Here is a 14,925-nt window from a genome sequence, read left to right on the forward strand (position 1 = left end):
AACTCTAAGAAATAGCGTGCGCACGGTAAACGGTATGGGTCGTTTAGCGTTCTGCGCATGCGCGTTTCGATCCCGCTATTCCGGTACGCCCGCTATTCCGGTAACCACGCTAAACTAAAACTGTCTAATGTCGCGAACTTGTCTCACTGTGCCACTGGGGCCCAGCGACGCTTCTCGTCTCGCAGGCCCACAAAGAATCGCGAGAAAGGAGCCACATGGCGCGTTTCACAACGTTCACACGCCATGCATGTTTCGTAGAGCACGCAGATCATGGCCAGTGTTCTGGGGAAAACGCGATAGAGGCACCCTGGTGGCGATACGCTGTGTCACTACACTGATTCGTTGCTTAACGCGTCGACACTCATTGTGAGATGGCGTCCGCCGCGTTTTCGGTAGACGTTTGGGTCTGTATCAGGTTTGCGTTCAGTTCCTGCCAAAGTTCCACTTCAGGTACGGTTTTTGGTTTGGGTTCGTTCGCGACCCTGCCCAGGTGGCAAACCGAACACACATCCGACGCATTTACCCGTGCGGTGCGAAAACAACACGATAGAAATGTGTACCGATGGCGCCCAAAAACTACGCATTTTTGTGCTGGTACAAGGCATAAAACTTAATCGCTTGATGGACCTGTGGTACTCGCCAAAGAATGTTTACGCATTCAAAATAGCGCTTAGTTGACGACTTGCAGCCGCTTGTTCAACCCGGTGCAAAATAGGTCAGCATGCTCGACACAAGCCAGGCTTCACACCTCCGCAGACCAGCGCGAGCTCTCAAACCTCCGAACGAACTTCTGCGGGACGCAGCAAAACCGCAGCACCATAACCACACGGGACGCAGTAGGGTGACCTAGAATATTGGAGAGTGTCCAAAGCGCCGTGCGAATGTATGGGAGGACCTTTTCTTGTGAACTCCCGCGCCGGACCCACTGGACTCACTGACGCGGCCGGGGAAGAAAACAAAGCCAAGGGCAAGGATAAGAAAGGAGGGGAGGGCATTGTGACTTCGGGGGCAGCTTTCGGCGATGAGGGGGAAGGAAAGCGTCGAGTTGTCTTTGTTGGGGATTCCAACATGTGTAAAGTAGAACCGGCGATAGCAGAGAGGGTAGGGGCAGACGAACGAGTCCAGGTTAGCGCGCTTCCGGGAAAGCCGATTAGAGAGGTGATAGCGAAGGCCAAGGAACGCATGTGGGACACAATGGAGGGGAGACACCTAGTGGTGATAATGGGCGGAGTGATTGACGTACTGCACGGACGAGGAGCAGGGATCACAAAGCAAATAGCCAAAGGGGTCACCGACCTGCGGAATGTTTCAAAGGAAGTACAAATGGCGGTGTGCACGGTGCCAGAGGTTGAAAGGCAGGGTTATAAAATTTAAAGGGCAGTTCTTGCAGTAAACAGGGAAATTTGGACTCTAGCTAAAGCAATGAATTTTACGGTCATTGACATCAACCGAGAAGTGCACCGAGCAGGCCGCGAAGGCGCTTTTGTGGTTGACGGGATACATTTTAGTGAAAGTGAGCAACACCGGTCGGACGTCGATTCGCGGCACGAGCTGTAGCTTTTTTAGGCGGGCCCCAGGCAATCAGGAAGCAGGATTGAGTATTGAACACAGCGAAACACCAGTAAAGGGCAGTATTAGGCGACCAGGAGTCAGGAAAAGACGCAGAAAGGATAAGAATAGAGAAGGTAAAATTTGCTACATTAACATGCAGGGTGGTCGCAAGCAGGAAAAATGGCTGGAAATTCAAACGCAACTGAATGATGAAGCGATTAGTGGGTACGCCTTGACCGAAACGCATCTACGAGATTTGGAGCAGCCGCCTGTTATTGACAACTTTGTATGGGAAGGGTGCAACAGAATGACCGGGTCAAGGAAAGGCGGAGGCGTAGGCGTACTAATTAGGCGAGTTTTGAAGTGGCGAAGGGTAAACGAGACATGTAAAGAGCATTTATGGATTAGTGGTACATGGCAAGGTAAAAAGACGTGGCTGGGAGTAGCTTACCTATGGACAGGTAGTGATAGCAGGGAAAAAATAAGGAATTGGTCAATTGCATTACAAGCGATATTAATGAGTTCACTAACTCGGGCCAGGTGATATTGGTGGGAGATATGAACGCGCACATGGACGATTTAGACGGATATACTGATTACAACGGCTCTCTAGTGCTCGATTTATGTGATGAACAGAACCTTATAGTAGTTAACAGGGAGAATAAGTGTCATGGACAGGTAACGTGGCAATGCGGAAACAGGCAGTCATGTATCGATTACGCCTTAGTCTCAGAAATGGTGTACGAACAACTAGACCAAATGATAATAGACGAAAATGGAAAGAATAGCCTGGGAAGCGATCATAGACGTTTAGCATTAAAGTTTGGGCGATATACCAGCGCAGAACATGAACCAATAGCCTCAGAGTTTTTAAAAATGAATGACGAGCAACTAACAGAGATCGCAAACAACATAGAGAAGAAAATTGAGGATTTTCCTACAGCAGTCTGGGAATATAAGGAACTGGTGGACGTTATGCAGCATGAAATAAGGCGGACACGGCAAAACAATTGTTGGATTGGAAAGAGGAAACCACGTAAGTGGTGGAACAAGGAAATTAAACAAGCTATAAAAGAGCGTAAAGAGGCATCTAGGGTTCATCGAGAAGCCAAAAAGTTGGGATTACAAGAAGAAGAGGTGCTCCTTAGATGGAATACATACCGAGAAAAGAAAAGGGTTGCGAGTGAGCTCGTGCAAGAGAAAATTAAATGCGCAAGTGAACGTTGGGTGAATAACATTCACAAAAGAGACAAAGGCGCCCCAAAAAGATTCTGGAACCATATAAAAGCACTCGGAGCTCCAACTAGAAACTCGCAAACGGCTATAAGGGATGACGACGGTAACATCTATGAAGGCGATGATGCGCTGCGGTACATCACAGACGTTATCAGGCATAACTTCGGCACGAGAAAAAGCGTAGTTCAGACAACAGATCCAGCAACAACAGAGAGGCCTGAGAGATCAAAATTTAGCATAGAAAGCTTTTATTGGAAAAAGGCAGCAGAAAATGTCCCTAACAACACGGCAGCAGGACCCGATGAAATCTCAATACAGTTAATCAAAAACCTCGGTCCAAAAAGCAAGGCACTGCTGACTAATGCCATAGAGCAAGTGATTAGAACAAAGAATATTCCCGTTGGATGGCGTGAAAGCAACATGAATCTCATATACAAAGGCAAAGGAGATAAGGATAAGACGAGCTCGTACAGGCCAGTTACAGTAACGTCGGTGATATATAGAATGGCAATGCAAGCCATAAAATTAGAACTGTCGAAGTGGGTGGAGGAAAACGGTGTATTGGGGGAACTACAGAATGGGTTCAGGCCAGGCAGACGCTTAGAAGACAATATGTTCGTACTAACTCAGTGCATAGAGATTTCAGTAGCTCAGAAAAGACATTTATGGATAGCATTTCTAGATATTAACGGAGCTTATGACAACGTAGACAGGGAATTGTTGTGGGATATTCTTCAATACGAAGGCATAGATGACGATTTCGTGGAGCTGCTGAGGGAGATATATCGAGACAACCAAGTACAAGTGGCATGGGAAGGTCGAAAAGGAAATGAAATGGTGGGAATTCACCAAGGATTGAAGCAAGGATGCCCTCTGTCACCATTGTTGTTCACGCTTTACGTCAAGGGCATAGAAAGACGACTGGAAAACAGCGAATTAGGTTTTGATTTATCCTACATGCGTAATGGACAAATGGTGCAACAGAAGGTCCCTGGATTGATGTACGCAGACGACATTGTGCTACTAGCGGACAATAAAAAAGATTTACAGATACTTGCGAATATCTGTGGGAACGCAGCGACAAATCTAGGCCTTAAGTTTAGCACAGAGAAATCAGGGATTATGATCTTTAATGAGCACACGAGTAACTTCGTGGTGTCAATTCAACAGCAATACCCATAGTGAAGCAATATAAGTACCTCGGCGTACACATAAACGATGGAAAGAATTACTCAAGCAATCACCAAGATAATCTGAAAATAAAGGGGAAGCGCAATGCAGCAATAATGAAACACAGAGCACTGTGGGGCCACAATAAGTATGAGGTGGTGCGTGGAATCTGGAAAGGAGTAATGGTGCCAGCGCTAACATTCGCAAATGCCATTATATGCTTAAAATCGGATATATTGGTGGGTTTGGAAGTTAACCAAAGACCAGTAGGCCGGTTGGCTTTGGGAGCACACGGTAATACGACAAATGAGGCAGTGCATGGTGACATGGGTTGGGCCTCTTTTGGAGTCAGCGAAGCACAAAGCAAAATTAGTTTTGAAGAAAGGCTCAGGAACATGGATGAAAATAAATGGGCGGCTAAAGTGCACAAGTATCTCTACATGAAAAGCGTGGACACAGAATGGAGGAAGAGGTCAAGGAAGTTGGCAACCAAGTACAGGATAATCGAAACTGTAAATAGACAACCAGGGGTCATCAGAAAGAAAGTGAGAGAAATAGAGACCGTTAATTGGATGCAAAGAATGGAAACGAAAAGGACAATGGATATTTACAAGAATGAGAAGAAAGAAATTAGAAGGGAAAATCTGTACGATAACACAAAGGGCAGTGCCTTGCTATTTGAGGCTCGAGCCGGTTGCCTAAGGACGAAAACATATCGGAACAAATATTCGGAACTAGATGAGACATGTGTATGCTGCAGTAAAGATCCAGAGACCACTCAGCACATCCTAATGGAATGCGACGGGATCCACCCAGCGAGAGCCGTAGGTAACGTGCAACTCCCAGAAGCGCTTGTGTTTAAAGTGGAAGGAAACATAAACAGATCAGCCGTAGAGATCAGCAAGAGACGATTAGAGTACTGGTGGAAAAAAAGCAGGGAAAAGATGGATACGACCTGATCTCTTAAAATCATAGGCAGCGGTACAAGGTAAATTTTTGATAAAGAAAAAGAATAGTGAGAGGTATACAAAAATGCTAGATAAAGCACATGTATAGTATACCCGATTAAATCAAACAGGCTAGGTGACTATTTGTCGCCGCCCAGTTTCAGAGGGGATGCCAATAAACCATCATCATCATCAGCAGCAGCAACATCATCGTGGGCTTTCTCCGCTGCGGAAGCCGCGCCAAAGCGGCGGGCGTCTGCTACGAGCCTGATATTTTGGTTACTATTAGCCAACATCGCGATAATTTGGGATGTATTAAGTACCATGTCACCGCAAGGTAATACCGCAGTGACTCGCTGCACAGAGAACGCGTTTGCCGGCTGTGAATACGGGTATTTTGTCTATATCCTTCTAGCTCGCTTGGTCCGCGCTTACGCGGCTGCTTGAGTAACGCATTCCGCGCGCTTACTTGATTTAGCTATGCGTGGAATGAGCAACGTGAACGTGCTGCAGAAGAAAATCGCGGTGATAACCAGGAGAACGTGGAAGATATGGCTAGCTCATGCTAACGCTTTTACACCCTATCGTTCCCTTTCTTTTATTTCTTGCATTCGATTTGTTTTACAAGACTGCCTCCCGCGCTCTGCTGTTTCTTTATTAAGGCGAAATCCTTAACTGGCTCTTGGGAAGCGGAATGTGTCCGTCGGCGGGGCCGCGGTACCAAAAATAAATACAAACCGCGTAACTCTCGCGTCTCGTTCACTTGGTATATATCCGAAAGTATAGCGTGAAAAGGCACAAATGTGTGACTAAGATGACTGATGGGTCATGACATTAGTAACTTGACATACTTGCATTCACGTTGCTATTAACGACAACAATATCACGTGTGGTGCAAACCCGTATTTTTCGCCCAGAAAACACTCTGATGGTGTGGGTGTGACGATAAGAACGTGTTGAATGCCAATCTCGATGTCAACGTGTCGAACTTACCCATATATCATGAAGAACTGAGAGCACAGGTAAAGGGTAATAATAGTAATGATAATTTTGGGGGTTTTACATACAAAAATCACAATATGGCTATGAGAGACGCCGTAGTGGAGGGCGCCGGTAATTTCGACCACCTGGGGTTCTTTAACGTGCACCTAAATCTATGTACACGGGTGTTTTATGCATTTCACCTCCATCAAAATGTAATCCGCCGTGGCCGGGAATCGAACCCACGTCATCGAGCTTAGCAGTACAACCTACCAATGTAAAGGGTGCGCGAGAAATATGCGCGGCAAAAAACAAGACAAACCAATATAAATGAAACGCTAACAGTGCAACATTGTATACGTATGCCTCATTTCATAATTACGAGCAAGCGTCAGAAAACGAACATGATGGATTACGTATGTGCAACTCGTATTTCGCCTTCTTGCGTTGCAAGAGCGCAAACACTAAGCGAATTTTAACATGAAAGTAACTTTAGGAATATTTATTGCGTATGCTCGCTGGTTCGTACACAGCAAATATACTTGCTGATAATTAATTACGTACTTGTAGTTACGTAATTAAAGAGGCAACTAATCACCAGAACATAAACTTTTCATGTTATAGTGATTGAAGGTAACTATTTTAGGGATATGCAGAATAAAATAGCGATATTTGTAGTTTATCAAAGACAGTAATTTTCAAGACGATTTTCCACTCAATAAAATGCAAGCACTAGCATCGTCACACGCCATGAATGCTTATTCGTTTACGTAAAAAAATCACGCGTTAAGCAATAAGTATGATATCATGAGAAGTTACATGTTGGTAATTTCAGAGCGGATTCACGGATTATTAAAACAAGGCAGCAATAACTTTTCGCAGCAATAACTTTTGCATAACAAATGAGTAAATGGCTAGGCCAGTAGTAGCTATCTATTCATTTCAACGTAGAAAAATATATATTTGTTCACCGTTTTTTATGTTTGTTTACCTATTGGCGGGAATGGCTTTTCGTTCGAATGCCTGAATTTAAAACAAGCTTCGCTCACGGTGAACCTTAAGGTACATCGTGCGGGAAGTTTGTATTGAAGAGGTAGCGTACAGCAAGAATTGTTCGTATACGCTATCTCTGAAGCGAAATAGGGCAAGAATATTGCGGCGTTAGGGCCGTCTCTGCTCCTTCTCTTGTTTCCCTTACTCCCTGCGCTCTGTTCATAATAAAGTATTGTCGAGGCTACAAAATTCATGAATAAATATGCATATGGCTCTAAACTACTACTGACCGTGAGTGAAAAGCGCGTAGTGGTGAGCGAAGCGGTCACTGCACGCACGTAAGTATTTGACTTGACTTCGCGAGTAATTTACATTTTTCATTACTCTTATTCTTACAATCATGGCGCTATTGCCGGCGTACCCATGCGAATACCATTTTTTACGCTCTTTCCTTGCGCGGGCTCATTTGGCGCGTTTCTACGGACGCATTACCGCATTAGAATTCTAGCACCGGAGCTAGTCCGCGCTGATGAGTTTGACGCGTTAGTTTTTGCATTCTCTTGCTGCCCAAGCACAAAGACAATGCTCAAAGATGGGTAAGCTCCATGCAGCTGTTGAATTTAAATAGTCTTTAAGTGCTTTGCGTAGAAACTGATGGCAAAAAACTAGAGCGCGTGCCAGACGACCCTCGCTTCCCGCGCGCTTTGCGAGCGCGAAAAGCCCACGGGTGCGGAGCAGCAGCGGCGCGGCAGTTCACAGAAAAAGGCCCTCGCCGGAGCCTTTAGCCGCAGCAAAGAAGGTGCGCCACCGGAAGCGCTGCCGGTAGCGCGACTCGATTTCGCAGCGCCGTTAGTTCTCGCGACCGCCACAGAGTTTTCAGCGGAGCTGTGAAACTGAGTTGGTTCTAATGACGTTGCCTCACTCCGGCACCATACACCGAAAACTAGAGTAGCATTGTTTAAACAAGTTTCCTTCTGACAACCTGCCGATTAAAAAGCTCGAAGTGACCGCCACTCTGACAGGAGCTGCCTCCCGAGTTCCATACAAACGACCTACACTGCGCGGAGTCAATTCTTTGTTTCGGGCAGCGCAACCAAACCAATCTTTCTGTTTGCGCAGTCCTGTCGCTCTCGTCATTTCAAGTGTGGATAGACTGCGTACCAATTTTTACGGTGCAAATCGACGCGTTGGCGAGGCTTATTACGAGGCCCACACCGCAGACTTGGTTGTCTCTCCGTAATACACTGCCGTCTTGCAATTACGCTACAACAACTTTGTGCTCTGTCGACATATATAGATAACGGCGCCAGTACAACAGAGCACAAGATCTCCGAATTGGTTGCCTTAGCACACGCAGCTGTGCGCCGTTTACCATAACGCCTTGGTGAAAATAATGCGCCACGCCAAGCCACAGTCATTACGCACATACTCTTCACGAAACTTGTTCCACGCCCGCTCTTCTGAGCAGCTCTATGACGGAAGTAGCGCGAACATTTGGAAAGCCAGCAGAGCGGTAAACGTGCAAAACTGACATATGTAATTCGGACTGCACGTACATATACCGTAGAGTGCGCAAAGTAGTGTGCGTACACTATCAAAATGTTCGATTTAAAGATGACACCTCGAAAATTCATATGCATTCGTATACAGTGCCTAAGGACATTGTGCTCTCTGTTAGCTGCTGTCACTGGAATCTAACTACCACATCGATGGTGCCTCACCTGTTGGTCGAAGAGCGCCCAGAAGACGGGCAAAGGCGCATACAGCACAAGCACGTGCAGCACATCCTTGATGTCGGCGATAAGCGATTTCTGCAAGAAAAGAAAGTTGACAGACTCGAGCAAATAGAAAGATCACAATCATGGCAAATAATGGAACCCACTCGTGACATTAAGTGGACAAAGTGGAGCTGGGCAGGCCATGTAATGCGCAGGATGGATAGCGGGTGGACCATTAGAGTTACAGAATGGATAACAACAGAAGGGAAGCGCAGTCCAGGACGGCAGAAAACTAGGTGGGGTGATGATTTGTGATGAAATTCGCAGGCGCAAATTATAATCAGCTAGCGCAAGACCGGGGTAATTGGAGATCGCAGGGAGAGGCCTTCGTCCTGCAGTGGACATAAATAGGCTGATGATGATGACTCGTGAATTACGGTGCCTCCGAGAGTTTCGTCGATGCATCTTGTTCGCAAGCGGTGAGATTTGATAGCCATAAAAATATTCAACATGAAGTAATGACAGGTTTTACAAACACGTAGACAAGACGTTTTTATAAAACCTCTCTTCCTCTTGCTTTCGCTCTCATAATTTCTTTCTGCGGATATGAACCAACTAGCGAAGTTACGAAGAATCGAAATTCACGCATAAGCGGCATCTACGAAAGAAAAAAAATACATACGCGGGATTAGCCCTTTACTGACACACTCGAGGATCTAGAAAGATCACAATCAAGAAAAATTAATGGAACCCACTCATGAATTACGGTGCTATTAGGATTCTTTGGGAACTTACCCCTTTTTATGGTATGACTCTACCTCTTTGTGTATCTATGCCCACGGCTAACGTCTTTCCAGCCAACTTGGGTTACTAGAAAGTCCACGTCCAAATGGGCAGAACATCGTGTGGCTGTGCTGGGGCCATCTGGCTCAAAACCAACCGTCGGGGTACGTAACTCTGGGTGCTGGTGCAATGGATCTGTCTGACGTAAACTTGGGTCAGTGGAAATGTGCCACTGGTTATGAGCTGTTCTGCAGTGGCCCTTTTTCACGTTAGCTTGCGTCGCCCGTAGGCATGTGTTTCTCTTCAATGGCCTTTCACGCAAACTTGGGCTCCAATCAGCCAGGCTTGGACGTCATCTTGGGCCACAGGGTATTTGCCACTACGTGTTCTTCGATAAACATCTTTAATGCCGACTTGGGTCACTGTCAGTCAGTATGTGCCATCTTTCATCGTAATCACCGCATCAAACATATTATAAACAATTACCCAAGAAGCATAAGATCGATTCCTAATGCCATTAAAGTCACCAAAGATCTCTAAAGGATGGAAGCCCCACCAATTTTTTTTTATTGCGATAGCAATTATAACGACCCCCCAAGCGCATTTCTTCCATCGCCGGTGTCGTCGCCGTGAGATTCCGTATCAAGTCCGATGGCGATAAAATCGTCGCCGAGTGCCCTACGCTGTGTGTGCGAGTGAAAGCGTACGAGGGTGATGCGGCTCAATGTAGCGCACGCGAGAGAGAAAGGCAGGCCAGAAGGCACGAGGGCGAGGCGACGGAGAGGAAGGGGGAGGAGGAGGAGGGATGCATTCTGCTCACAGGGCGGCCACGCGGGTGCCGTTTCTTGAAAGCGATCTGCGATCGGGACATGCGCCGAGTGCAGGTAGCATCGTATGCGCTGTGCTTTCGACGTTCGCATTGAAGCGACACGAGAGACAGCGTGAAGGTCAATTTGCCCGCTACTGCTGGCGCGCTTTCTCCGGTGTTTTCCCAGCGAGTTTCCGCGGTCATCGAGCGAGATCTGTTCATGTTTACCTGTGCGCGTGACAACGTGCTTGTCTATTTAGTTAGTAAGCGAATGTTTACAAGCTTATACGGCCCATTAAACCACTACCCTTGTTTCGTACAGCTCTCTACTAATTTGCTATCCCAAGCGATGCTTCGCCTTTCGGGCGAAACTGCGACTTTTTTTAGTTCCTCAGTTATCGAAATGCGCTCCGAGTTACTCGCTAGTCAAAAACAAAGGGTTCGATATAATGTCAAAATAAAAGTTTTCCAACAGTGATTGAATTCAAGCTTTGATATTTTTGCATCTCGCGTATCTGCGCTCGAATAATCTGGATGTTCCGAAAATAGCGATTGCAGCGCCTCGCATGAAAATTTTGCGTGCTCAATAAGATGCACTTGTAAAGCACTGTTCCAAGAATTATGGGCTTGAGAATTGTATCAGAAGAGTATTTTGCATGGCCTAGAACTCTGCTACATAACGGGTAGAACCCATGAAGCCCGCACGCATCCTGTTATCATTCAAGTAATAAATTTAGCCCAAGTATTGCGGTGTTCAGAAGGTATGGCCGTAACTCCCATAATTTACGCGGTGCGAAGCATTAGATACTGGCGCGCTACGTTTGCGCGTTTGAGAGATAATCCTTTTCGCTGCTCTTTTGCCGTTGGATTAGAGTAGCGCTGCCTATCCCTGGCTGTGTTGGCGCAGGCCGTAGAAGAAACGCTCACCTCCTGTGCTGCCGAATCCTTGCACCAATAATCAAGCGCGTGAAGCAGCGCGGAGCTTCGGATTTTGTTACGGATGTGGCCCAGATGACCCGGGTCTCAAATTATCGTATGGTCACATGTTTCACCTAAACGAGCCCTTACTACATAGAATAAACAGATTGGCTATTTTAAAACTCCTAAGTTAGCTTATAAATTGACACTCCCGGGAAAACCAAGAAATTGAGTTTAATTGTAAATTTCACTCATATCTGTGGCACATTTCCTCTTTATTGTTCATTTTCATAGACAATATTAGGTCTAGCCATTGTTTTGCCGGTTTTGTAAGCGAAAAATTGATTTTTAATGGTGAGTGAAAACGTTGACAATGACCTTGCGTGATCTTGCTCAGAGCGTCCTATATAATGCTCCGCATTAAAATCATTTCAAACTACACGGCTGGGAATTTCACATTAGAGCACATTTTTCGCCTAGTTAGCGAGTAGAGAGAAAGAATATCTGGGATGTCGCTGCCTTCTTCCGCAATAACGGTTCGGTAGTTAAGCTGCGGTAGGACCACCTTTTCATTGATAAAGTTTGGCATTACTGCAGTGATAATTCTAATCCTGCTTTAAAACACTGGTCATTCGGCTAGCCCTACTTTGGCCACGTCGGCTTACGTCATTGGGCAACTTGCTATTTTGCAAGAAGCATTATGCAAGAAGCATAACGAATGAATTTGCAAGCTTTCTTTATTCTTTTTCTACTTACTCAGTTTACGTTGTTGGCATTACAGCAACCTAGATGTATGATAGCATATTCTACGTGGAACTGATTCCATTACCGACGTCAAGGTTCGGACCATGTGCCAAGGGCGGCAGTTTTGCAATGCCTCTCTGGTCCAAAGCTAAATTGTCGGTCATTTCCCCTCCATGCCCTACACGGCATTTGTTTGGTGCACCCACGAAAGCAGCGTATTGTTATCTGCGTCTTTTATCGCCCTCCCAGCTCATCTCCAAATCAATTGCTTGCGCTCAGTAATTTCCTGCATGAGCACAATTTCTCTTCGTCAAACTTTATATGCACGGGCGATTTCAATATTCCTTGTGCCCACTGGTCTTCCCTATCTTTCTGTGCTCATGATCTTTACTAAGATGAAGACGTAATTATTTATCGCGTGGGCTGACTCATGTGTGTAGGACGCTACCAGGCAAAGTTCTGTTCTAGAATTAGTGTTCTCAAGTTCCGGCCTTACAGCTAGCGCCTTCGTGTATCACTTTACTGAAGGTATATCAGACCACAAGGCTGTCCTAGTTACAATTAACGACTATCTTCCAAAGCCATGTTTTCTTTTTGGTGCATTTCGTGACATTCGAAAAGCGGAATAGGATTCAATTAGTGAAAGTCTGGCTGACAACTCTGACACGTTTTGAATGCTGAGTGTTGGTGGTAGTTTTGATGACCTTGTCAGGTACATTTAAATATGGTTAAAATATGTATTGCTCGTTTCATTGTGTTATAAAAAACGGGAATTCCGTGAACGCATGCAGATACCCTGCATCTTTCACGTCGAATACGAAGGCTCAGGCGCTTTATGGACCCAACAAATCGTGACAGAGTTGCCCGTTTCGCTAACACAATTGATGAAGTTTCGTCTCTTCCAAATCTTCCAACTGCAACTTCCTTGTTTGTTCATGGATAACCCTAGAAAGTTATGCTTTTCTATCTTACCAATCAGATTCAACTGCGTTATTGAGGTTACTGATGAGGTTGTTGACTATCCTACCGAGATTCTTATTGCTTTAAGTAAATCCTTTCACTCAGTCTTTTCAAAGAGCACTGAAGTGGTTCCTTCTGCAAATAGTGACTCGAACCGCTGTATTCAACATATTGAAGTTACTCTTGAAGGAGTTTCGAATCTTGTGTTGAACCTAGATATTAAATAGTATTGTGGTCCCGATGAATCCCTAATGTGTTCCTATGTCGTTAATCTACGTAGACTGCGCGGTACCTGCCCGTGATTTTAGAGCATTAGGAGTGCGCATATGAAGTGTGGGAAGCCGGTCACTTGGTAGAGCTGTAATGTTTACTTCCATCGACGATGACTGCGGGTAAAAATCGCTTGAGAAACAAGCAACTAGAATGAATCCCACAGCCACCTCTACAAAGCAGGCAGCAACAGCACACTTATTCACAATACAAAAGCCTCAAGTTAATGTACTTTCACATGAAACAGTCACAGAAGTTAAAAATGAACAAAAAAAAGGCATGCTCTTTATTTATCATGTGAGCAGGGATTGATGAAATTGTACAGAAGCTGTTTGTAGCTCAATATCTGATTTATCAAATAAATTTAAAAGTGTGTACGATATTTTTTGCATACAATGATTTGCCCGCGCAGTCTGTCCTGTGTAACGATCGAGTGGCGCATGAATGAGTGTTTTTATTGAGATAACTCGTGAAAAAAAACTTTTCTTTTACCTCCCGTTTAAACGCCATACTTAACTTATAATTGTAAAGATTAAACACGGGGATTATGTTTGCTTTCAAAAATAAATCGGAAGTACGGCAATTATATGGTGCACTAAAAAGTGCTCGAACAAACTTTTTTGCAGTATATGTATTCCTTCAAGGTTTGTACATGTCGTCGTGCCCCATACCAATAAACAATAATATAATGAAGAAAAAAAAGAGTGTATTGTAAACAAGACGCTTTGAGAGGTAGTATAGCTCTGTGTCGCGCGATCATACCAACAACACGGCATAACTTGCCTAAAACCGATTTAACGTGCGCATATTTTGTATAGAGAGCAACTGACGGTGGTCTGCACCACAGGAACTTTGCTCCTTGAAGAGGTGTGTCTACTGAACAACACTTTGCAACGCGCTTAAAATCACCTATACGGGACCTCAAGAAAGTGTGATTTCTTTCACATTTACCGCTATATCACCCCTCTGAATTCCCCAAATAAATATCTTCCTTTCAGCATGGTTCCTTCAGCACGGAAAGTAGCTAAGGTTAACCGAACAATAATTAAGTTATAAGCAGCACTTTTGTAATTACTGACACATTTTTAAAAATCTCTTTTCCCGTAAAACGTCCAACACATGAATTACGCAAACGTTATAAAATTTCGCCAAACTTACTAACATTAAGCATGGCTTCAGAAGTAACTTTAGCACTGTAACACAATTAATTAGATTCACCCACAACACATGCCTTGATTTGGATATTGGAAACCAAATAGACGCTATATTCAGTGATCGTTCGAAAGCATTCGACACGGTAATTAACTCAAAGTTCCTATATAAAATAAACTGTATCCTAAAAAAAAATTGGTTTAACTCGATTGGTGTATCAACGTTACCAGTATGTCGCCCTTGTTTCAGCTTATTACTCCACTGCCGAGGTTCCACAGGAATCCGTACTACACCTAATAGAGTTTTGTATCAAACTGCCCAGTAAGATCTCCTCTAAAATACGTCGATGACTCTGTATTAATGACACCATAGAGTTCCCTGTTGATTATCACCACGTTAATGATTCATTTACAACGTTCTGCGCGCGGTGCGATCCATGAGAGATGAACTTGAGCAAAACAGTGAGGATTACATTTTCTAATCTAGCTTTACCTTCCATGTTTAATGGCTCCACTGCCCGAGTAACACTTACACGTGTTTATGAATACAAGTAAATAGATGTTATTTTCACCCATAACGTCTCGTGGTGGAAGCGCATTGATCGCCAATAAAGAACTCGGGAAGCTCTTGCAGTGAACACCTAAGAGAGGCGCGTAGCCAGGGGGGGGGGGGGGGGGGGGGCTGATGGGGCCTC

The 14,925-nt window shown here is 44.9% G+C and overlaps 1 protein-coding gene across 3 annotated transcripts in view; it reads right to left on the bottom strand.

Annotated features, from left to right (window-relative positions):
• LOC119456152 (solute carrier family 15 member 2-like) overlaps positions 1-14,925 on the bottom strand; it is a 322,715-nt gene that overhangs the window by 102,630 nt on the left and 205,160 nt on the right. For all 3 annotated transcript variants that reach the window (XM_049664629.1, XM_049664623.1, XM_037717785.2), the window contains one exon: positions 8,600-8,689. In XM_049664629.1, coding sequence (XP_049520586.1) covers positions 8,600-8,689 — 90 coding nt within the window. The remainder of the gene's footprint in view (positions 1-8,599; positions 8,690-14,925) is intronic.

The sequence above is a fragment of the Dermacentor silvarum genome, chromosome 1 (genome assembly GCF_013339745.2).
Source record: "Dermacentor silvarum isolate Dsil-2018 chromosome 1, BIME_Dsil_1.4, whole genome shotgun sequence".
Lineage (NCBI taxonomy): Eukaryota > Metazoa > Arthropoda > Arachnida > Ixodida > Ixodidae > Dermacentor > Dermacentor silvarum.